This window comes from Malus domestica, chromosome 04 (assembly GCF_042453785.1).
Source record: "Malus domestica chromosome 04, GDT2T_hap1".
Lineage (NCBI taxonomy): Eukaryota > Viridiplantae > Streptophyta > Magnoliopsida > Rosales > Rosaceae > Malus > Malus domestica.
This window is the reverse complement of record NC_091664.1, coordinates 5,304,467-5,326,347: the sequence shown is the minus strand read 5'-3', so window position 1 is coordinate 5,326,347 and position 21,881 is coordinate 5,304,467. Positions and strand designations below refer to the sequence as shown.

The 21,881-nt window shown below is 35.8% G+C and overlaps 2 protein-coding genes across 7 annotated transcripts; one reads left to right on the top strand and one right to left on the bottom strand.

The window, feature by feature from the left end:
• The first annotated feature begins 3,588 nt into the window (after positions 1 to 3,588).
• On the top strand, positions 3,589 to 14,494 carry LOC103432158 (rab GTPase-activating protein 22). 6 transcript variants are annotated; one of them, XM_070820443.1, is made up of 12 exons: positions 3,589 to 3,731; positions 3,933 to 4,227; positions 6,548 to 6,646; positions 7,240 to 7,343; positions 7,979 to 8,787; positions 8,920 to 9,042; positions 9,186 to 9,274; positions 9,357 to 9,557; positions 10,084 to 10,479; positions 11,780 to 11,863; positions 12,788 to 12,982; positions 14,236 to 14,494. In XM_070820443.1, exons 2-11 carry the CDS (start codon positions 4,099 to 4,101, stop codon positions 12,827 to 12,829), a joined length of 2,076 nt encoding a protein of 691 aa, XP_070676544.1. In that variant the 5' UTR covers positions 3,589 to 3,731; positions 3,933 to 4,098; the 3' UTR covers positions 12,830 to 12,982; positions 14,236 to 14,494. The 6 variants fall into 6 exon arrangements, with proteins under 6 accessions (XP_070676544.1, XP_008368551.1, XP_008368550.1 ...); XM_008370329.4 differs by having other exon boundaries at positions 14,229 to 14,494; XM_008370328.4 differs by having other exon boundaries at positions 3,933 to 4,239.
• A 157-nt stretch (positions 14,495 to 14,651) lies between these two features.
• On the bottom strand, positions 14,652 to 17,865 carry LOC103432159 (probable peroxidase 26). The gene is made up of 4 exons (XM_008370330.4): positions 17,516 to 17,865; positions 16,099 to 16,278; positions 15,445 to 15,604; positions 14,652 to 15,257 (listed from the first exon to the last, which is right to left on the bottom strand). Exons 1-4 carry the CDS (start codon positions 17,771 to 17,773, stop codon positions 14,830 to 14,832), a joined length of 1,026 nt encoding a protein of 341 aa, XP_008368552.3. The 5' UTR covers positions 17,774 to 17,865; the 3' UTR covers positions 14,652 to 14,829.
• Between the last annotated feature and the right edge of the window lie 4,016 nt (positions 17,866 to 21,881).

Sequence of the window (21,881 nt, the reverse complement as noted above, 5' to 3'; positions counted from 1 at the left end):
ATTTCTTAATCTTGGGACCAAAATAGGATTTTAGGATATGCATAGAACATGCACAACAATATGACAGAAATAACATTTTCTTAAAACTTAAAATGACCAAATTGCCCTCCCATATGAATGAGTTTTTTTTTTGTTCAACATGTCTTTTTTTTTCTCTATCTCTCTCTTGTTTCTCTCTTTGAAAAGTAAAAAATATCCCCCCTTTCATCCTTGAGTTTTAGGTCTCCCTCGTTTTGTCTTCCATAGAAATACATCGATTCTGCAACAAACTTCAAGAAATCATACCCATAATCGCCTTTGCAACAAACCTTCCCATTCAGCCTTGAGTTTTAAGTCTATCGTTTCATCCTCTATATAAATCGCCTCGTCTACCCTCTTTGGTAAATTTCTCTTTTCTTAAGCCTAGCGACATGTCATCATCTGGCGGCCACTCTGGCAGTATTGGCACCCTGCAACTTTACTTTTGCCACTAGTGCGATCGTATAGTTTTCCTCACCCCCTCACCTACCTCTGATCTAGTTTTCCCTCTTTGCAGCGGCGACTTCCTCGAAGAGATGGAAATCCCTAACCCTAACCTTTTTCCCCCAATCATTTCTTCTATTTCCCCTTCTCTGACGTTCCTCCCTTCAGCTCTAGCGGTTTTCCCTTCCTCTTCTGTGCCTTTGCCCAAGAATCCCCTAAAAGAATTCACTCTTATTTCATTTGTTTTCTTTCTTTCTTTTTCTACTATTTTTTCTTTGAGTAACCCTTGATTGTAATGGGTAAATTTGAAAGCAGCTGGGAATAAATTAAGTTGATAAAGTGTCATGACTGGTGGATAAGTCTTTGTTCAATTTGTTTATTCTTCAACTTAAGTAGATTAATTAAGCAATAAGTAATTTTCTTTGTTGGATGTACACTACATACACTAGATGTACACTATATATACACGACATGCACATGATATGCTCACAAATTTGAGCTCAACCCAAAAACTCAAAGCTTTTTATTTGAAACCAGAAAAATGATGTAATGAGCTATAAGTTCTTACAATTTATATGTGAGTATTTTCGTCATTTCGCTTTTGTACATGGTGTGCATGGCTAGTTTGTCCTATTTTGGTCCCAAGATTAAGAAAATGGCCCATTTATGTCAATTTCCCTTCTTTGAATTAGGCAAAATGACAAGACACATATACTAGTTGTAAATGTGCATGAAATGATTTACCTAACAGACGTCGAACAACCATCTCCAAAGGGCATCCTTACCTTGAAGGATGGCGTGTTGTACTTAATGAACGACATAATCCGATGGTGACTAGCCAATTATCTATCTCACAGAAGTAAGGCCGACTGGTCAATTCGAAGGATTCACAACCTTCAAAGAAGAGAATTGTGTCACAAATGAATCCATCTTCATGATGTTATTCTAGATTACAGAGGTGTTTCAAACAAACACAATTTTATGAAAAAGACACAATCTTGATCCATTATGCCATTTAAGAATGAAAATGTTATTTAGGTGGATCGTGACTGAGTGTAGACTGTGCAATTCAAACGTGTTTCAATCTTACCAAACAATAGTGAAGAATGGTAAAATATCAAGATAAGTAGAACAAATCACACACAATAATTTTACAAGGTAAACCTTTTAACACACAAAGCAAAAAATGCTTGGGCACACAGCCACATAATAATTAATCCAATAAGGTAAAAGGACTTTTACAAGACTCAATTTGATAGACACTTATTAGACTTGAAGCTTCACTAAATATTTTGTCTTGCAGTACTCCATTTTCCTTTGCTCTTTTTTGGATAATCACGTCACACACATAAAATCTTCCTCATAAGCAAAGATATGAACACAACTTGTTCATGAACAATGATAATGTATGAATGTGAATGCAGGGTATCTAAAGCTTGCACTAAGTTGCTTAAAACCTAGCAAATGCTCTTAGATAAAGTAATAAGTATTATGGTTGTGCAAAATGTCAAGAAGGAACGACGAAGACCTTGGTTTTTGTAGGGAATACGCCTAATTACTAGGCAATAATGTTAACGCTCGAAAGGAGGTCAACAAAGACCAATATGGTCAGCCCTGGATAGGGTTTGGGGGTAAATAGTTAAGTAATGAACAACAATGTTTAAGTGGCCAATCCTAAAAAATAGGATATGTCCACTATAATGATTTGCCTATATTTGATGTGGGTAACAAAGGAGTTATACAACAAACTAATGTTTTTCCTGATTGTGTGGCTGACCCCTTACAAGAGGGATAAAAGATAATCATCCCTCTTATATAGGTTCGTGAGCCCAAAAAGTATTAGGACTCAAGTACTCCACCACCTTGGAATTAAATAAACATAATACGTAGACATGACCTGCTTGCTACTTCTCCAAAATTCAAACAAACGTGGAGATGAAGTGATATTCGCTCATGGTCAATTACAAGGTTTTTTTAGCCAACACGTATCGAGCGCTTTGCTTGGCCTTGAGCGGCCGAGAAAGCACTATCCAGAAGGATAAGTCTGACAACCTTTATGCCCCTTCATAGACGTCTGCTTTTATTAATGGCCAATGCGTGCTTGGAGTTTGATGTCTGGGTAAGCCTATCTTTGATGATTTGTGTCACAATTACCAGTTTTGGCAATTTGCTTGAGTGGTTAGAAAATACTTTCTGATTAAGCGCTCATCTTCTTTGTTGATCGAATAACCAGACCGGTAAGCAATCCTCTGTAGCAGTCGTTGTGTAATCATTGTGATGGTGCTATATCATATGGTTCTATTTGGTTGGCTCATAGCCAAAGGGTTTGATATTCTTCTCCTCTCTTGGGCCCTTTCTAAGCCTACGTTCCTAAGTCTAACTTACAACTATATATTATTTTAAGGTTTGAAATGGCTCTGCTTTAACAAATATCAATCCTGATATTCTTGTATGAACTAAACAATTTGATCTCACAATCCTAAAATAACTCAATCATTCAAGAGTAATTTCCTAAGTGAACGCACATGAACATTACCATATGAAGCCCACAAGATCTTCTCATCAAGTTTTTGTGTTAGCCAAGTAATCAGAGACTAGACTTATAACTAAAGACTAAAAGAAATTTAAGATGAATGATTACAGACACGTACTGAATACAATCTAGGAAATTAGCTAACTAAAAAAGCTTGCGCTTTCAAAGAAATACATTCCTACTTATTTTTAACGTAAAAAATATTGATATTCCAATGACAACCTACAGAATGATCCAATAATACTATTGAAAATATTGTATACCTATATCATATCAGAGTGCTTAATTGCTAACAAGCTAATAAGTTATTGCGACTTTATTTTCTTGTTTGACCCCACTTTCTAATTAATACTATGAACCTGAGTCGATCGTCTAAATTGAAGATTGTTTTAGCGATTTGATTATTGTCGTGAACTGTTTTTATTTTGTTTTTATAAATGATGGAATTTCAATTTGACGAAGTCTAACCTACAAACACGTATTATGTGAATAACTACATTGCATTTGTCCATTTATCTAGATATAATATTTGTCTCACGGCTTATAAATTGATCGGTTCAAATAAAAAAAAAGTTAGTAGAATAAAAAAAAGAAAAAAAAAGAAAAGAAAAGTAAAACACAGGGGAAATCCAACAAAAACGGTTTGTGAGTTAAATGGTGATGGAGGAGCTCCTCCTCAACGCTCTCTCTCTCTCCTCCAAAGATCTCATGCTATTCCGTAGCCTCTCTTCCTTAGGTAAGCTCCTCTCTCTCTCTCTCTCTCTGGATATTTACAGACACAAATTCACACACAAACATTTGTATCAATGATCCGATCGCCGTCTGATCACCAATCAGTTCCTGGATCCAGTTCCAAATTTCAATTTTCATTTCCATTCCTTGCTCCATTTGCACCGTAAATTCTTAATCTTTTTGGTTGTGGATTGTTCTTTGGCAGTTGATTGGATTTCTGGATTGGGTATTTGAGGTTTTTCCTATTTATTTTCCCCCATTGTGTAATGGTAGTTGTGGAGGTTGAGGAGAAGAAGGAAGGAGAAGGAGAAGAAGAGGACGGGTAGTGGTTGTATTGGCGGGTTTCGGTGCCTGTTAACTTTGGTATTGGCATGTCTTGTGGAGGTGAAGAGGACAAGCAATGTGGTTGTGGGAAATCAGGTGCCGCCATTAATTTGCAAAGAGTTGGTTCGATTGTGCGAGAGATTAGCGACCCATGCCTCTCTCAGTCACCTATAAAGGTGGTTATAGCTGTAAGATTCTCACATTACCAATATTTGTCTTTGTGCATTTTACTTACCTCCGTCTATGGCCTGTGAATTGTCAATCCAACTACCTTTCTTGTGCGTATTTGGGTTCATTTTAATGCTTGATTAAGTTTGAGAATATTGAATTTTGCACGCATATATATGTAGACATGTTCCGTTGTCAGATAGTTTGACGTGTTATATTGTTAGACAACCTGTCTGAACTTGATCAGGTGGATTTTTTATCCAGCATATCTGTTATAATTTAGATTCTCGTTAGAGAACATTTTTAGATGTATGTATAATTGTATATACATTGTCTGCGTGTGTGTGTGTGCGCGAATGAGCGTGGATGGGGTATTATTTAATTAGGTAAGGAGTCAAGGAGTTTCCAAAAAAGTTGTCAAATACAACTGTATATTGCCATGCCTTTTTCTGGTGAAATCAAGCTCATATAACATATGTTAGGATTTGGTTTATGACTGATGTGAGATTGTACATTCCACCACATTTTTTTTGGAGCATATCATGCACCCAGTGTCTAAAATATTGGCATCGGTGGAAATATTGATATGCAAATTTGTGCAAATATCGATATCGGTTGCCTTTGACGGAAATGATGGAAATTTGCTCAAAAATACCAAAATTTAAAATGAAACTTGAGAGAATGTCATGTGAAACCACAATATGTATGAATCAAGAATTAATGATTAAATACTTTGTAAAAAAATAAGTATGTGATGTGCGAGAATGAAAACTTCCTTCTAATGACAAGTAATAAAGTAAAGCATCTCACCATAATGGATAAAATTATACATAACTTAATTGAAACTTTCATCGTGAAAGCAGCACAAGTCTTATTAAATTAAACTAATACCATAAAGAAAAAAATTAATCCATAAAGAATGCATAGGCTCATGTAGTTAAAACTGATATCTTAATCTTTCATTTTGACTAGGCCTTCCAGCGTAGTACTTTCCCATTGCACCAATGCCTACACAAACTTTTCAACACCCAATTCTAAATCCTTAATAGCTTTAAGCCTTAACAGATCATTCTCCTCCAATGAGGCTCTCAGCAAACCAAACAATGAATCGAGACATGAACAAACCCAAAACAAGAGAGCAAGCATCATGTTTAAAAGCTCAACATTTGAGAACATTCAATAACATGCTTTGTACCCAAAACCTCAGTTTTAAGTTTTAACAATTGGCTTCGTGCCTTGATATCAAAATTACCAGTTGCAACATACTAGAGTCACAAAGATAGAATCTTGAAATAATACCAAATGTAAAATTGAAGAAAGCAGAACCTCAATTCACTAAGACATTTCATCGAACAGATTACGTGCAAAAGTGCACTAGACAACTGTGTCCAATTCGGAGCTTGATCTTGAAACCCCAGATGGTATAGATGAAAACCCAAAAATAATTCAACTCTATAATCACAGATTACGTGCGCCTAGTGAATGACATCGTGCCTACAACTGCAAACGAATCTCCAAATATATCACCGAGAAGGGCTGAAACCATAACCTTGCTGAAAGCCTGAAACCCATCAAATAGTTGATCTGCCAAACTTTCCCAAACCTCTGCTACACTAGAAATCAGCAAGTTGAATTCACGGAACAGATTGAAAACTCAATCTTCACGTAAGCAAATGATACTGAAAGAAAACGTGAAAAAGAAACAAAAAAGAAAATGAATCGACCACCAATCTGCATATTCTCTGCTGAAATTTCTGCACTGATACAAACAATTTCAAAGAAATTTATTGATTTCCCGAAATCTCTGCCGATATGGGGTGAAGTGTAGATTTCATTCCCAGTTTCCATATCTTTCCCTGATTTTTCGATATTTCCACAAAAGTATCAACCATATCGAAGAAATTTCCAACGCTGCATGCACCAATGTCATTATTAAATCAAGGGAACTCTACTTGTGCCTTGTTGGTAGGTTAATCCTCCAGTAGTCACAGACTACGTCTTAATCTTCTGGTAGTTTGGGTTTTGTTGGACAAGGATGAGGGCCTTAGAAGTGATATTAGAGTCACAAATAAATTACTTCAGATCTTTCTATTAGTTTGGGCCTTTGGAACAAGGGTGAGGGAGTTACGTATGATATAGTAGAGTCATGGCTAGGCTGGAACATTTTGTGACTGACCATTAGTTGACCACCATAACGTAGGGTGGAACAATTTGTGAAGATTGGACCATTAATCGACCTCCATGTAGTTAAATTACCATAATGAGTTTTCTTTTGTTCATTGTTGTAATTGTTATGGAGCATTGATGTTTTATGTCCCAATGATTCAGGTGAACAAAATGCTTAAGCCGGAGAAGTGGCAGGCAACATTTGATAGTGATGGGAAGAATTTTGGTTTTCAGAAGGCACTCAAATTAATAGCATTGGGGGTATGTTGTTTTACCATGGAATATAATATGTGTCTCATAGGTAGCGAGTTTCTTCTAACATTTCAATTGAATTTTCTATAAATTAAAGGTCTGTTTATGTTATATTTTATGACTAATTTGTTTTACAAATAGTAGGATCATGATTGGGGTTATAAATACATCATTATTAGGGTTGCAGATGACCTCTATTTGCAACATCCCTAATCCTTTCACTTGATTTCATCGCCTTTAGAAATGTGGTAAACGTGTTTGAAGAGAAGTTGGACATATTTGTTTATTTGGTACAACTTGTACTATCAACTGTGAATAGGCATGGAATTTCTGGTGTATATTCTCTCATTTAAAACCGAAAAAAAAAACTCACATTTCACTATGGCATAAGCGTTAACTATTCAGGTGGTATTCGGTTGGCATTTTCAGTAATCATTGTCTGGTTTACTGTGTTGATTTGTTTGTGAAAGTGAACTTTGTTTTATACGTGTTGTTTCAAGAATGCTGAGTCATTTTGTGATTTTGAAGTATTGAAATTCCTGTGTTAAAGATGGCTAATGTAACTTTTTAACTTATGATTACAATTTTGTGCTGCATTATAGGGTGTCGATCCATCTATAAGACCAGAAGTCTGGGAATTTTTACTTGGTTGTTATGCTCTGGGTAGCACTGAAGAGTCTCGGCGGCAGTTGCGGACAGCCCGGAGGTCTAGTTCTTTCTTCTCAGTTCTTAGTGTTCTTGTTTTGTTTAATTTTATACTTTTTAAAATCTCTTGTACCACTGGGAAAGTGATCACTTATTCAAGTCCTCATCTTCATTCACTGGCCTTCATGTGGTCAACGATGGGTCAATTTGACGTCACGTATGCAGGGCATGTAGTACCTTTCCATTCACTTTAGTCAAAAGATAAGGCCAATGCAAAATCGTTTTTTCTTTGGTCTGAAGGGAAATGCCCCAACCTTTCTAGACTCATTTTACTCCATAACGTGACTGGTTATATGGCTTGTCATGCATATCACCCGAGCTCGACCTTTGATATGTTGCTTGTGCTATTAAACTAGATGGCAAACCAGGTCTCATCTCATCTAGCCATGGTGTAAGTTAGTCTGTAAAATAAATTCTGGAGTAGATTTATCCTTAGTGTAGACAGGGATTAAGAATGAAAATAAATCAAAAGCTGTAATTCAGCTTTTATTCCCCTTTTACACATTAAAATGCACCATGGACTTTTCTTTTCAGTTAAGAATTTTATTTTATTTATTTATTTTTTGAATTAGTAAGTGCAATTGAAGTACAATCTGTTGGATTTGTTTGTACTCAACATCTTCATTATGCATGCAGGGAACGTTACAGTGACCTGATTAAGCAGTGCCAAATGATCCATTCAAGCATTGGAACTGGTTCACTTGCTTATGTTGTTGGGTCCAAGGTTATGGATGTGAGGGCACCGTCTAAAGAGGAGGATGGGAGGGAAGTTAAAGTTGAACATAGACAAACTTCTTTTGATAATACTAACAAAGTAGAGAATTATTGTGATAGGAATAATAATTGTACAGATACATCATATGCATGCCAACAAGAGAGTTCTAGCGATTCGGTTGACCTTGTCAGTCTGAGGGAGAGCACAGATAGTGTAGCATATGATTCTTCATCTTTCATACGTACTTCAGGGCCACATGACTGCTGCTCCCCAAAGCTAGGCAGCGAAGCAGATGAAACAAAACATGTACCACAAAGTTTTTTTGACTTTCCTCCTTTACCTGTTGCTGATTTGTTTGGAAAGTGTGAAGAAGATAAAAAAGAAGGTGGAGTGCACGATGATAATGTTTCTCTGCAACATAAGTCCAGGTCGAAAAAGGACAGCATGCACAGTTTTCAAGTCAATAACAATGTAGACTTAGTTATTGAATCAAACTGCTCACCATCCAAAAAAGTTTCATGTGCCATTAACTCTGAAATTGAATTGGTTTCTACTGATGCCCATCAATCGGTGATGCAGCCGAATAATATGGGTAACAAGACAGAAATGGTAAACGGGTTGAAAATATCAGATGTACCAGAAACAGAATTTAGAAATACAATCATGTCTCAAGGAGGGGCTGTGAATGAAGACAGGGTATCTGAATGGCTTTGGACTCTCCACCGAATAGGTAAGTTTTCCTTTCTTTCTTATTCTTACTTGTATTTACGTACTTTTATATGGAGGTGGGAAATTTGCTCGTTCTCATCCATGGATATTTTTAAAGAATTATTTTAAATTGACAAAATCTGCCTTTTTTCAGTTGTTGATGTGGTAAGAACAGATAGTCATCTTGAATTCTACGAGGATGCTAAAAATTTAGCTAGGATGTCAGATATTCTTGCTGTTTATGCATGGGTGGATCCAGCTACGGGATATTGTCAAGGTTGTTTTTGTTATTAGTTTTGTTTTCTTAAGGCTCTTTTCTGTCACCACATAATTTCTCTCTAACAGTAAAATCTTAAGCTACCAACTTATCTCAAAAGCTGCAGACGTAAGTTTGACTTGAAAGGAAATTTGTTATTTTAGGTATGAGTGACTTGCTGTCTCCATTTGTGGTTCTCTTTGAGGATGATGCTGATGCATTTTGGTGCTTTGAGATGCTTCTAAGAAGAATGGTATTCCAAACCTTACATATAAATTGAGCTTGATAGTTCTATACTCCATCACTTACATTTTCTTTTCAAACCCTTCTTTCAGCGTGAAAATTTCCAAATGGAAGGACCGACTGGGGTAATGAAGCAGTTGCAAGGATTGTGGAATATCTTGGAACTCACAGACAGGGAAATGTTTTCACACCTGTCACACATAGGTGCTGAAAGCCTGCATTTTGCATTCCGGATGCTGCTCGTTCTCTTTCGTCGGGAGTTGTCTTTTAATGATGCTCTTTGTATGTGGGAGGTTTGTGCTCTTCAGTTGCTCTCTCATGCTTGATATGGTAGACTACCCAAAGAATTTATGAAAATTTGGACCGCATAGCCTGCATTGACAGTTACAAAATGGATGAGCTATGATATTGATTAGATGCAAATATTAATTTGTGTGACCTTGCCATACTTCATAGAGTAAATGATGGCTTGCTGCTTCTTTTTGCTGTGTGACTTTTCCTGAATTATTTGACGTCAAAGGGGCATATTTCATAATATTGGTTTTAGGGTTATAAGCGCATTTCCTTGTATTGTAGTACGTATGATGAGCTTGGCGTTATAAAAATTACAAATGGGAAAGAAACTTAGCCTATGGAGTTAGGAGTTTGGAGAGTAAGCTCTAAGCATGTCTATAATATTGTTTTTATTTTTTATTATCCTTTGTTTCTTTTGGCTGGAATGTATATGATAAGTTAGAATGAGATATTTTCTACTACATATTTACTTCATAAACTGCAGTGTGTATTTGTATATTTAACTTGTCAGTATGTTAAATGCAGATGATGTGGGCCGCTGATTTTCAAGAATCCTTGGCTTACAATTTAGAGGACAACTGTCTGGAAGCCTTGGTAGTACAACTTCCGAGGGATTCTGAAGCAGAGTTGAGGGATGAAACTGCTGAGAGTGGTGGTCATACAAAGAGCGGATCACATTCAAATAGTGGCAATCTAGAATGCTCCGTGTCTGACACTGGAATGAAGTCTGGATCAGCCTATAATTTTTGCGGGTTGACAAGGAATTTTTGGTCAAGGAATGACCGGATGCACATCTGCTCTGTGGTCTCATCAACGAGGAATGGAGATGATGAATTACCGGTCTTCTGTGTTGCAGCAATCCTCATCATGAACCGTCAGAAAATTATTCGTGAGACGCGTTCAATTGATGATATGATAAAGGTAGGTGCTGCTATCCCTTAATTATTCAATTTCTCTGTTTGTTTTCAGCCTGTCAATGGTTACTTTTCTGGTGACCTGGTATATAACATTTTGGGTCAGATTTTCTGCACTTTTGTTTTTCGGATAAAACACTACCTTTTTTTATTTTTTAATATTTTTTATACAACAATATTGGGCGGTGGGGAATTGGCCTAAGCCAATCAATGGGCTGCCATAATTTGGTAAGGAAGTCGCCTTTCATGGGAGTTGAACCATAGACCTCCCACTTAGAGGAATACCACTATACCAAAGTGCTAGTGGCAACCCAACCTTTGTTTAAGACTGGAAAAAAAGTATTAAGTAGAATGGATGAGAAGCTCGTAAAGTCTAAGATGCACCTTCAAACTAAGGACTCAAATCAAATTTAAGTTTAAATTACCCTAATTCAAGATAAATAATATTAAAGGCATATCTTTTTACTTCCTTGGAATGAATGTCTAAAGAAAATTCATTCCCACTTGTCATCACTGAAACCAATTGCTCATTTCAACCGAGCTATCCACATAAGAGCTAATATTGCACAAAAGTGACTGCCTTGTTAGCAGCCGTTAAATGATTTTGGTTGAGGTTATGTTACTTGTAAATAGATCTACTTGAGAGGTCGTAGCTAGTTTTGCTAGATGGTGGATTTCTTATCCACTATTTTGTGATTCATGTTATTTTTTAATAAAGTGTTATCATTCTTCTCAAAAAAAAAAAAGAAGAAAAGAAAGTGACTGCCTTCTTGTCATTCCCAAAAGGAATACCTCTCCACCAACAGGAAATAGAAATGTAAAGGACACCCCTCACCACTCCAAACACATCCAACAGCCGCGACCAAGTTTGCATTGTGAACACGAGTGCAGAATGATACAGATTTAAAAAGTCAAAGTTGTATAAGCGTCAAATGATATGGATTGAAAATGTTAGCACCCGGGGAGTATATGTATTAATTTTTTGGGAGTATGTGTGTTTTCATAGAGGCCTATAATGATATGGGGTGTCCTAAAGTCAAAGCTGCGCAAGTGTTGCTAAGAGATTTTATTATGTCCGATTTATTTTGGTTGGATTTGTACCTGTTAACAGTTTTTTTTTTATTTTTTACAAGAAACTCTTCACAAAATTTTGGATTTAAATTAATTATGTGTGTGTATATATATATGTATGTAGCATCAAGGGACAATTACTGTATATGTGTATATTTTGGGGGTTGGGGGGGGGGGTGGTTGGACCCAGCTAATAGTATTACAATCATTATTTGACACTATTCATTGCTCCGCAGACTTTCAATGATAAGTTGCTGAAAATCAATGTGAAAAGATGCATCCGCTCAGCGGTCAAGCTTCGGAAGAAATATTTCTACAAGGTTAGATCTTTTGATTTACTATTTCTCTCTAACAATTTGAGTGAGTTAGAGGACTGGTAGTTCTCTGTAAATTTTGAAGGGAATTTTCTCACCATTCTCTAAATTAAGAAATAAATCATGGGATAGCACTACACATTGCTAGCATGTCCCCCTTCTGTTATTCGTGAAGTTTCTCTATTTGCAATCTCAAATCCAACGTGTGTGTCTAGATATGTGGGGGGAACTCATAAACAGGGATCTCTTTCGATTAGAAGCAAAAGGGCTTGCATGAGGCGGCCAACCCTCATTGTGCTATTTCTCTATTCACAAATCATTATGAAATAATATCCAAATGGAAAACCATTTAGTTATTTAAATTGTTAAGCGATTTTCGGTTTACCTAATTTTTTGCAGAGAGTTTTCTTAAATTGTGGACATAAAACATAGGCAGTTAGGATCCTTGGACAACATTGTGGGGTGACCCCAACAATCGGATCCCTTTTGCTTTTTAGGAAAAAGGGATTTTTTCGAGGGGACCATATATATACATTTTACATATGTGCATATAGAGGTAGTCTCTTTTGTGGACGTCCGCTTTAGATAATGTCCACAGGTGCAACTTTCAAGCATCCAACAAGGTGTTGTGATTAGGTCATGATTGTATGTGCATAATTATGATGCACTGCAAGTCTGCTCGTATAATTTGGAAAAGTTAGAAAATTAATATAATATAACAGAAGGCATCATTTTTAATGCACTGGACTGATTGTGGATTAAAAAGTAAAGAAAATAAGTAATAAACAAAGAATGAGACAAAAACACAGGTGGCCGATAATAAAAATGTACAGAGACTTTCCATTTCTGCATATGGAACTACCATTTTGTTGCCTGAAACTGTGGATATTGCTTTGTGGATGCTTTTCCTGAAACTTCTGTTTGAACCAGCTTATCAGGAGAAACAGCCCTGCAGCTCGGAATGGTGACTAGGCTTTCTTCATTCCCAGATAGTATCATGCTTGAAGCACAGCGTTGGCACTCTGATCTAATTATAGTCATAAGTTCAAGCTGACGTGCCATTGCGGTTTGCATATCGGTCCAGTTATTTGCACTTATGTTGTCTCCATCACATTTTTTTGCAAGGTAAATATCATGTACTTCTCTTTGCTTTCATTTGTATGGAAACCCCGCAATCGTTTCAGTTTGATCTGATTTGGAAATGTTCCTAGATGAGTGCTTTCTCTTTTCCCGTTCCTAGTTTTGGTACATTACATAACATTCAATCAAATGATAATTATTTTTTGTTTTGTCTGAAAATCATGATGTGTTATTTTATATTATTTGTCGATGGGGTTAATGACAAAGTGAATCCGTATTTATGTTTTAGCAGAGTGGAATCTAGATTTATTTTTAGGACCTTTCAATTTAATAGTAATTATTTGCTTATATACCATAGGAAGGTAATATTGGACTGCCTATTGAAAGGACCTGTTGTAATTGGATTTTTGTTGGGCATCTTGTTTGAGCTTACGTAGTTTGGTCTACGTCCCTTCTCTCCTGCCAATTCTACCACTCTTCTTATTCTTGAACTGGTTGGTCACATTCAGATATAAGTATCTTATCTTTTGATCTTTCTTTCCGATCAGATGGGATCTTCTTGTATGTTTGATGCTTTGCTTTTGCATTGTGGTCATTTTTCTGGCCACATGAGGAAAAAATTTAATTAGGTGAAGATATAATTAGGATAAACCATAAGGGACAGTGAACGGCACAATCATACCAGTTGTGAATTTTTATAAATGGGTTGAAGTTTTAGTTTAGAAATATAGGACAGGTTTGGTGCAATAAAGGACAGGTTTAGTTTAGAAATAAAGGAAACTTAGTTTGAAGTTTTTAGTTTCACAACATACGTTGGAGAACCTGAACATGACACCATGCTATTATAAACGGGTTGATCATATGGGTCTGGTTAAGGTTGACTATTTTTCGAATTGAACTGTAAATTGCACACCACGAAAACAATCTGTTGACACGAATTGTCACCCTTAATTACGCCAGTTTCGTGTCTGAGCATATATTTTGATATCTCTATGGAAAGGCAATGAGAAAAGGGAGATATTTGGTTCCCCAGCAGATATTGTATTCAAAATATTTGCTAGATTTCTAGTAACAAACTTGTTCCTAAAATCTGTCGGCTCTGGACTCCATAACTGTTTCCCTTTCTCCTTAATTGTCTATTTTTTTCTTTTAAACTTTCGAGTGGGTCGATATTAACAAATTTATGGTGTTACTCCTGAAATGATTTTCAGGAGCATATTCCTTAATTTCCTCTCTATGCTTCCAGTTAGTATTTGCCAGAGCTTATATTGTTCTCTTCCTTATCTTGAAGCCAGCAGCGACATTGCAAAGTCGGTAGAAGTTTCTCTGTTTTCGTGCTTGGAGTTCTGATTGCTTAAGCTTAGATGGATAACTGTAACAGGTTTGGAAAACATGATTTTTTTTTTATTATTTATTAATCTTGTAATCTTCGTTACTTCATGACGCTTGCACTTCCAAGAGTCTGTTTAGTTTTCGTTATATGTTGTGGAGTAGAGGATGTGAAAACTTGGAAGGAGAGTTTTATTTGACGGTTATACAAAATATTGTATGCTGAGAGTTTACTTGAGTCTCACAATCTAAGAAACTTTGTTGGATAATTTTATAGGAAAACTAACAAAAAGTCCAAAAAAACTTCTCTTTTAACGAAAAGCTCTTTTTAAAGGTATAGTGAATAGTGTCAATTAAAAGTAAAAATGTGGTTTTTCGTTAAAAGTAAACAGTATCGGGAGTGTTTTATTAAAACTCCCTAATTTTATTTATGAATTGGAAATGTACTTTTTCTTTAGGTCATTACTCAAATTATTCCTCCTTAACCAACACAAAACACCACCACCGAGATGACCGTATTTCCCTTCCTGAATCCCTCAACGGTTCACACAGCTACTCGCCATCTACTTCTTGTTCGGAACTCGGCAATTTTTGCGTATCTCGCCCTGGTTTCCTGTCAAAACCTGGTACTCTCCCATCCGGTACATAGACATAGCGAACGCCTTTCGAAAGTCTTCAAAACCGGCAGCAAACTCTTGAGTGATTTCCTTAGTGTCATTGCTGTACAGTAACTGTTGATCGATTCCAAGCACGGCTTTGTGCGATAGAACTCTGGAGTAGTAGGTTTGTGTGAATCTGTAGTCGGCACCGAATTGCGGGTTTAGGTACACCAGAGGGTCGGTCTGTCCCTTTTTCGTTCTCGGCGGGCAGCTCCTTCTCAGATCGTTTAAGAGTGAAGGGTCCATGCTTGGGTCTGGCCTTTTTGTGCCATTGAAATTGTACAGCCGATCAAGAATGTAGCGACAGTGTGTTCTCCCCATTGAATGTGCACCTGAAACCAATCGAAATGCATTTTAGTTTGAGAAACCAATGATCCCACATCAAAGTTACACTTGCGATGATCTAATTTTCCGTTTTAGGGGCCGTTCGTTTTTTGTTATTAGTGAAATTGAAAACTGAAAACGAAATGGTTTTCGATGAAACGGCGGTTTAATTTCGATTTTGGATGGTGGTGTTACCTAGGAGGGTTGCCATATCCAGTACATTCAAGCCTCTAGAGTCGAAGTATTTAAGGGCATCCTCCCATGTGATGGAGGGTGAGGGAAGATCCACTGATGACCTGGTTGATGTCAGACCGTCTCTTCTTCCTGTCAGAACAGGATAAGATGGTGCGCCATCCTGTTGATATATTTAAATAAATACATGGATAATTAGTACTATTTTTAAATAATAACAATATAAATTTTGGGTGCAAATAGTAGTTTTTCATGAGAATCATCAATTTTTTTTTAATGGTACGTAGCATTAAGGGGTACGAAAAACGATTAACAGTTAAAAATCAAATCTAACGGCTAAAATACTCGTAACATTGAGTACTACATATATTGAAGGCGGACCCAAAGATTATATATAGTGGAATTCAGATCCTCTTCGAATCTTAGTAGTATGGAACTGACATATCGAGAAATCCGAATTGTTCATGAGAGGGAAAGAGAGATATGGACCCTTATCTTGTGTGATGTTAACAAGTTGAATAGGTTAATTGGAGCCATAAGATTAAAATAAGTGACTCGAATTTTGGAATCTATCAGCTCCGGACCTGATATTCTAAGAGGATCTCGATTCATATAGTTTGAGAATATGGTTTCATTTATAGTTTGAGAATATGGTACCAAATGAACGGCATCCCTAGTGGCGAGGTTGAGAATGTCGGCGCAAGAGACGACACCGGGGCACCGCTGCTCGAGGACGGTTTTGATCTTGTCAATGACAACAAAAGCTCCAAGCCCGTAATTTTGTGGTGCAGTTTTTTCTGAGTCTTCACCATCAAGGAGGATTGATGCATCACAACCCTGCATTTCCATATGTATAAAAATATTATAAAAAAAAAATAAACAGAGAAATTTAAATGATTTGTTATTTCATCATATAGCTGAAATAGAAATACTTTTGACTGAAAAAAAAAGTTCTACACCACGTGCTAAAATTTCTTTTTACCGAGCTCTCTTTGGGTCATAAAATGTAGGTTCGCTTAATTTAATGTCCAAAATTTATGTTTTTTTACCTCAATTGAAATTTTCGAAAGAAATATTCATGGTTATATTCACAAAAAAAGGAGGGTAAATTTAATGTTTAATAAAAAAAAAGGAAATGGAGAATTTATCCTTGCTTGTGTGATATATTTTAGGATATGCTAGAGAGATCAAAATTTTAAACTGACAAACTAAATTGTGTGTAACCAATAGAAAATAAATAAGTTAATCAACACTTAAACATCTACGTCATTAAATTTACAAAATATGATTTAAAAATTTGGTTTCGATAGCATTATCCTATGTTTTATTTGCTACCACAATGAGGTGGATATTCTAACAAAAAAAAAGTCAATCAGATACTCAGTAACAAATTCTCTCTTAGTGCATTTCAAGTTTAAACTCTCTTTATTTCTCCTCATTAACTTACATCATAAAAATAAAAGTAAGATATTTACTAGAAAAAAAACACATAATAAAAAAGACCAACACACACTCAAATCACAATTTACGAGTTAAACAAGGGAACTGTTATTAGCACTTCAAAAATCTCATTTCACACTCCAAACTTTCTATAATTAGAAAAAAAATACACTTGTGAGGAATGTACAAATCACAATTTACTAAGGGAGTTAAACAAGGGAACTATTATTAGCACTTCAAAAATCTCATTCTACATTCCTCATAAGTGTATTTTTTTTTCTAATTATAGAAAGTTTGGAGTGTAAAATGAGATTTTTAGAGTGCTAATAACAATACCCTTAAACAATGTTAGAAATTTATCGTGTTATTTTTTAGTAATTACCTTGCCTTCGAGTCAGGAGGACCTAGAATATTTTATATAAGTAGTTCGTGGGAAAGGTGAGTGATTGCTGACTAGGGAATGATATATTAATATTGTATTATTTTCTTTGCTCTACTTCAACGAAAATGCTAGGAAGATCATCTACTTAAATAATATTTTGTAGATGGTATCTCTAGATTACGTCAAACTAAATTGATCCAATCTGTGATAGAACGAATAGGAGGTGGTAGACAGTAGAAACGAAATACGTACCGTTACAAAGCAATCTGAGTAGACCAACCGGAGGAGCTTGGGAGTGATGCTTTTATCCTTTTTCCAAAACAACTCCACTTGGTGCCGGATATAAACCTCTGCATCATCACAAGTATTGTGAATTTTGTAGTAATGCCAAGTCAACTTCGGCCTTGGCACTGTCGAACCATCTGCACTCACAAACCCTAGACAGAAGCTCACTGCAACCACACCCAAAAATGGGAGCACGAGAAGCACAAATCTCATCTGGCTTCTCATCGTCTTTAATCTGCTGTTTCTCTCCCACCAAAAAACCCTCGTTTCAAAAAATAGTTCCGATCGAGTACTAGCTCTTCTGCATGCACTGAGATTTGTACTGTTTCAGAAACCCTAAGGGGGTTTATATACATGAACTTTTCAGGGTTCTGTGGTTTGTACACATGGAGTGACCGACAATGCCAAGTTGGATATGTAATTTTCTGTATATTATTATAATTATTTATTATTTAAGGGCCTTGGGGGTGGTATAGCTATAAAATGCTGGTGACTTAGATCCCACTGTTACGGCACCGTGTGACGGAAGTGCGGGGGAAAATAGGCTGTTCACATGCACCAAGGGCAAGGGCTGGCTTCAATAACCTTCTTACACGCTATCTTGTACGTGATAACCGAGCTAAATAATATCGTAGTTACAAAGGAACATGGACCAATTTAGCGAGAAATTTTTCAGTGTCGGAAAAACGGACCTGTACAATATAAATGTTATAATACAAGTAGTTGTAAGTTTTTTTTTTTTTTTTTTTATAACATTAGGTGTACTAAGTCGTTTTCCCAACACGCTGAAAAATTCCTCCAATTTAGCAATGCATGCGAGCTCAGCCTAGGTTTTAGGGCTTGAAATCTAATCTTATTACCAAGACAAATTCTGTGATCCCATAAATTTCTAGAATCCCAGGTTCATAAATTATACGATTAGATCGATGTCCCTGGTACTCGATGCATATACCAGCTGTTAACATTTGATATGTGCAAGTATTGGTTGATGAAGTTACCAAGTTAGTAGTAATTGACTGATTGAATTTTGAGTCGATCACTAGCTTGTGACAGATTAGTTTAATACCTTCAGATTAGGTTAATAACTTTGTAAACAGAAAAATGTTTCGTGCTACTTTTGCCAAGCACTGTAAAAAAATGAATTTGATTATTGGAAAATGCTTTTAGCCATTTCTGTTTAACGAATGCACTTTTGACTGTATTTAGTAGAAAATATTTAAAAGGTCTTATAATGGCCCATAAAGGTGTTTTTAAGAGAATGTCTTGCTAGATGCTTCTTCAAAAAAAACATTTACAAGTCAATTTTCATGAAGCATGTGAATTTTCAATTAAAATCTTAACGTGTACACTTACAATAAAAGCACATTTAACAGAAACACTTATGAGAATTATAGGTACTTAAGGAGTTTTATGATTTATGTAAAGAAAATAAAGTTCATAAGTGCTATATAGGCTTAGTTATTCGACATGCTGGATATGGCTGAAGGTATGGCAACTCGTTAGCTCATTGCCCATTATTTTTTTAATATTTATTTATTTTTAAATCATGCTTATTTGAAGCATATTGAAGGTTTTTGAAGACATTTTCCTAAGACTTGAAAAAGCTTTGCTAAGACTATATATTCAAGCATCATGATATATAACACTCTCCTTTCGTTAAGCGATCCCTCGATCTACATCGTATTCCAATGACCTAAGCGTCTATCTTTTAGATCTTTATTTAAAAATTACTTCTACCAACAATCACACAAATCCAATATCATTTGAACGTTGAATTAAATGGTAGTCATATTAGTGTTTATTTGAAAGACAATACTAGTTCGTTTTCTTCACTACAATGATAGGTCTTGGTGATTTTGGATGCGGGTAATTTTTTGCAAGGATGATCTTTGATTGACACACTAAAATATAAATGATTTGAATTATTAAAAAAAGTTAAAGAATGAGCATCACAAGATGTCTCTCAACTAAAATTACTTAAAGATGCTTTCATAGAACGAGACGAATATATAAACGTATACTCTCTCTAACATTATTCTATATAATATATAATCAGGCCCTTTATGCAAATCGATTCTTATTTTTTTCAAAAAATGGAGATTAGGTGTGGAGCTCACTCTACATCGAACTTCAACGATCTGAATCGTCTATTTTGTAAGTCTCAATTCATAGATCATTCCTGCAAAAATTCAATTCACTCTGAAACCATTTGCCTATTTAATTATCAAGATAAAATTTTATTGTTTCTTATATAACAAAGTATTCGTTAATTTCTTTGAACTCAATTAGATGTCTTGAATATTTCCGATTTGGCTAATATTTTGTCAGGATGATTTATGAGGTACAACTTAAAAAATAAACGATTTGGATTGTTAAAATTCGATGTAGTATGAACTTCACAGCTAATCCCCATTTTTATTGAATAAAATGAGAATACATGCATGTATGCCAGAGGTCAATGATATAACTTAGCTATGGAATTGTTGACTGGCAAAAAGTGAAGTCTGGTGTGCATATGTATCCGACGACTAATATCTTTTTGTCCTTCTTGGCAATCGCGTGCTAAAAGTAGACCACAGTTTGAGTTCCTCGTGTTAGTACACTGAAACTTGAAGCTAACTTATCGGCATCAAAAGCATATCAACACTTTTGACCGTCCATTTACCATGAGCTAAGCTCCATAGAAACCTTCTAATTTTATTGCTAATTCTGGGGTCGGTCTTGAGATATTTGGGGTCAGGTGCCCTAGCTGTATAGTATGTATGCCTAATTCTATTCGAGTAGAAAAGACTGAGTTCGGTAGGATGACTCAGATCTAGAGGCCTGCAAGGTCGCCAACTTCCTCATCCGGATGAGAGATTTTTTAGTGTAACCGTCACACGAAATGATACACCACATGTTTTTATATAAATTGTGAAATATATGTGTTAAAATGTTAATAACTTAAAAATTAAAAGTTTTCACTACTTACATAGAAACACATGATGTATCATCCATGTTTCCGTCACAACTAAAAATTTCTCCATCTGGAGAGAGACCGATACCTCCCTTATTTGAATCCTAAAACCCTATATGTTAGACGAAAGGCCTGACAGTGTTACCAAAAAGAGGATCAGTGCCCTGCATTGTGACAAATTTTAGGAATTAATATTTACATATGTTTTGTTCAATGACTTGCGTTGATTGTTGTAAACTTCACAATTTTGTTACCGCATTTTTTGTCGACAAAGAAAACAATTCCATTCCTTTTTGCCCAAAAAAAAAAAAACACATTCATAGTAAACTTGAAGTTTAGAAACATAAGTTCTTCACATATAATGATCAAAGTGATTGACGATGGATAATCTCAAGAATCACTTCTATTAATTTTAAATTTCAGAAACTAAAGTAAGAAGTTATGATAATCTGAAGAATCATTTTAACTAAAAAATCATTTTTCCTTACGCTTGTTAACTGCAAATGGATATGGGTTGCATTTCACACGAGCACAGAGATGTCAAACGGGTGGGGGCCATGAGCAGTGACATATTTAAATAAGGTAAAGCACGACAATATTTGTAAAAAATGGCCAGACGAACCTAAAAATAGGTTGGGCTTAATGTTTTATTAAGTGGGTTAGCTCAAACACAGCCAACGTCGCGGGATTTGACACCTCTACACAGGCATAGAAAACTCATATATTAGAATCTATACGTTACATTTATGCATCTGAAATACAAAATTTTCAATTCCCAGCTACACTAAAATGGAAATTGATGAGCCTGTTATATTAGTTTCAGTATTAAAATATTTAAAGAGCCAACTGACCAATAACTGTGATATTAATATGGCGGCGAATGCTGGATTCCACAAAGGCTGTCAACCCCAGCTAGCTCAATTATTAATATTCATGCAAGTTGCCATGCATGCTCCACAGTTCAAATTCTATTGGCTTAATTAGATTTCTATATGGAAAATAGAAGCAACATGCATGTCTTTTCTGGTCAAAGCAATATCTATTAAGTTAAGTTGTTAATTAATGCAGTCTAATCAGGTGTGAAAGCTGATCCATTTGCTTATCTCTAACTGATTACTTGACGGGTAAAGCATAAAGCATTCAACAATATATTACTTACTGAAGCAACAAGTTCGGCTACTGGCCGACTTGCAGCCTTTTCACTCCAACTCAGTTCTGGGTTCTCGCATGCTCATTTATTTGGATCAGGGAAGATGTAACTAGTCCCACCCAAATAAAATAAGAAGAATAAGGGGTTGGCTTTGGTTAAATAAATGGGAGGCAGATTCTCTGCTTCTCATTTTCCATGCTCTCCTGTGTCTTTTTATTTGTATGATT

Coding starts and splice junctions, on each gene's coding strand:
- LOC103432158 (XM_008370328.4), top strand. CDS start 4,099: ATGTCTTGTGGAGGTGAAGAGGACAAGCAATGTGGTTGTGGGAAATCA. Junction 8,788..8,919: donor TTGGACTCTCCACCGAATAG/GTAAGTTTTCCT, acceptor GCCTTTTTTCAG/TTGTTGATGTGGTAAGAACA. Junction 11,864..12,787: donor GGAAGAAATATTTCTACAAG/GTTAGATCTTTT, acceptor TGTTTGAACCAG/CTTATCAGGAGAAACAGCCC.
- LOC103432159 (XM_008370330.4), bottom strand. CDS start 17,773: ATGAGAAGCCAGATGAGATTTGTGCTTCTCGTGCTCCCATTTTTGGGT. Junction 15,605..16,098: donor CTAGGGATGCCGTTCATTTG/GTACCATATTCT, acceptor ATATATCAACAG/GATGGCGCACCATCTTATCC. Junction 15,258..15,444: donor GGATATGGCAACCCTCCTAG/GTAACACCACCA, acceptor GATTGGTTTCAG/GTGCACATTCAATGGGGAGA.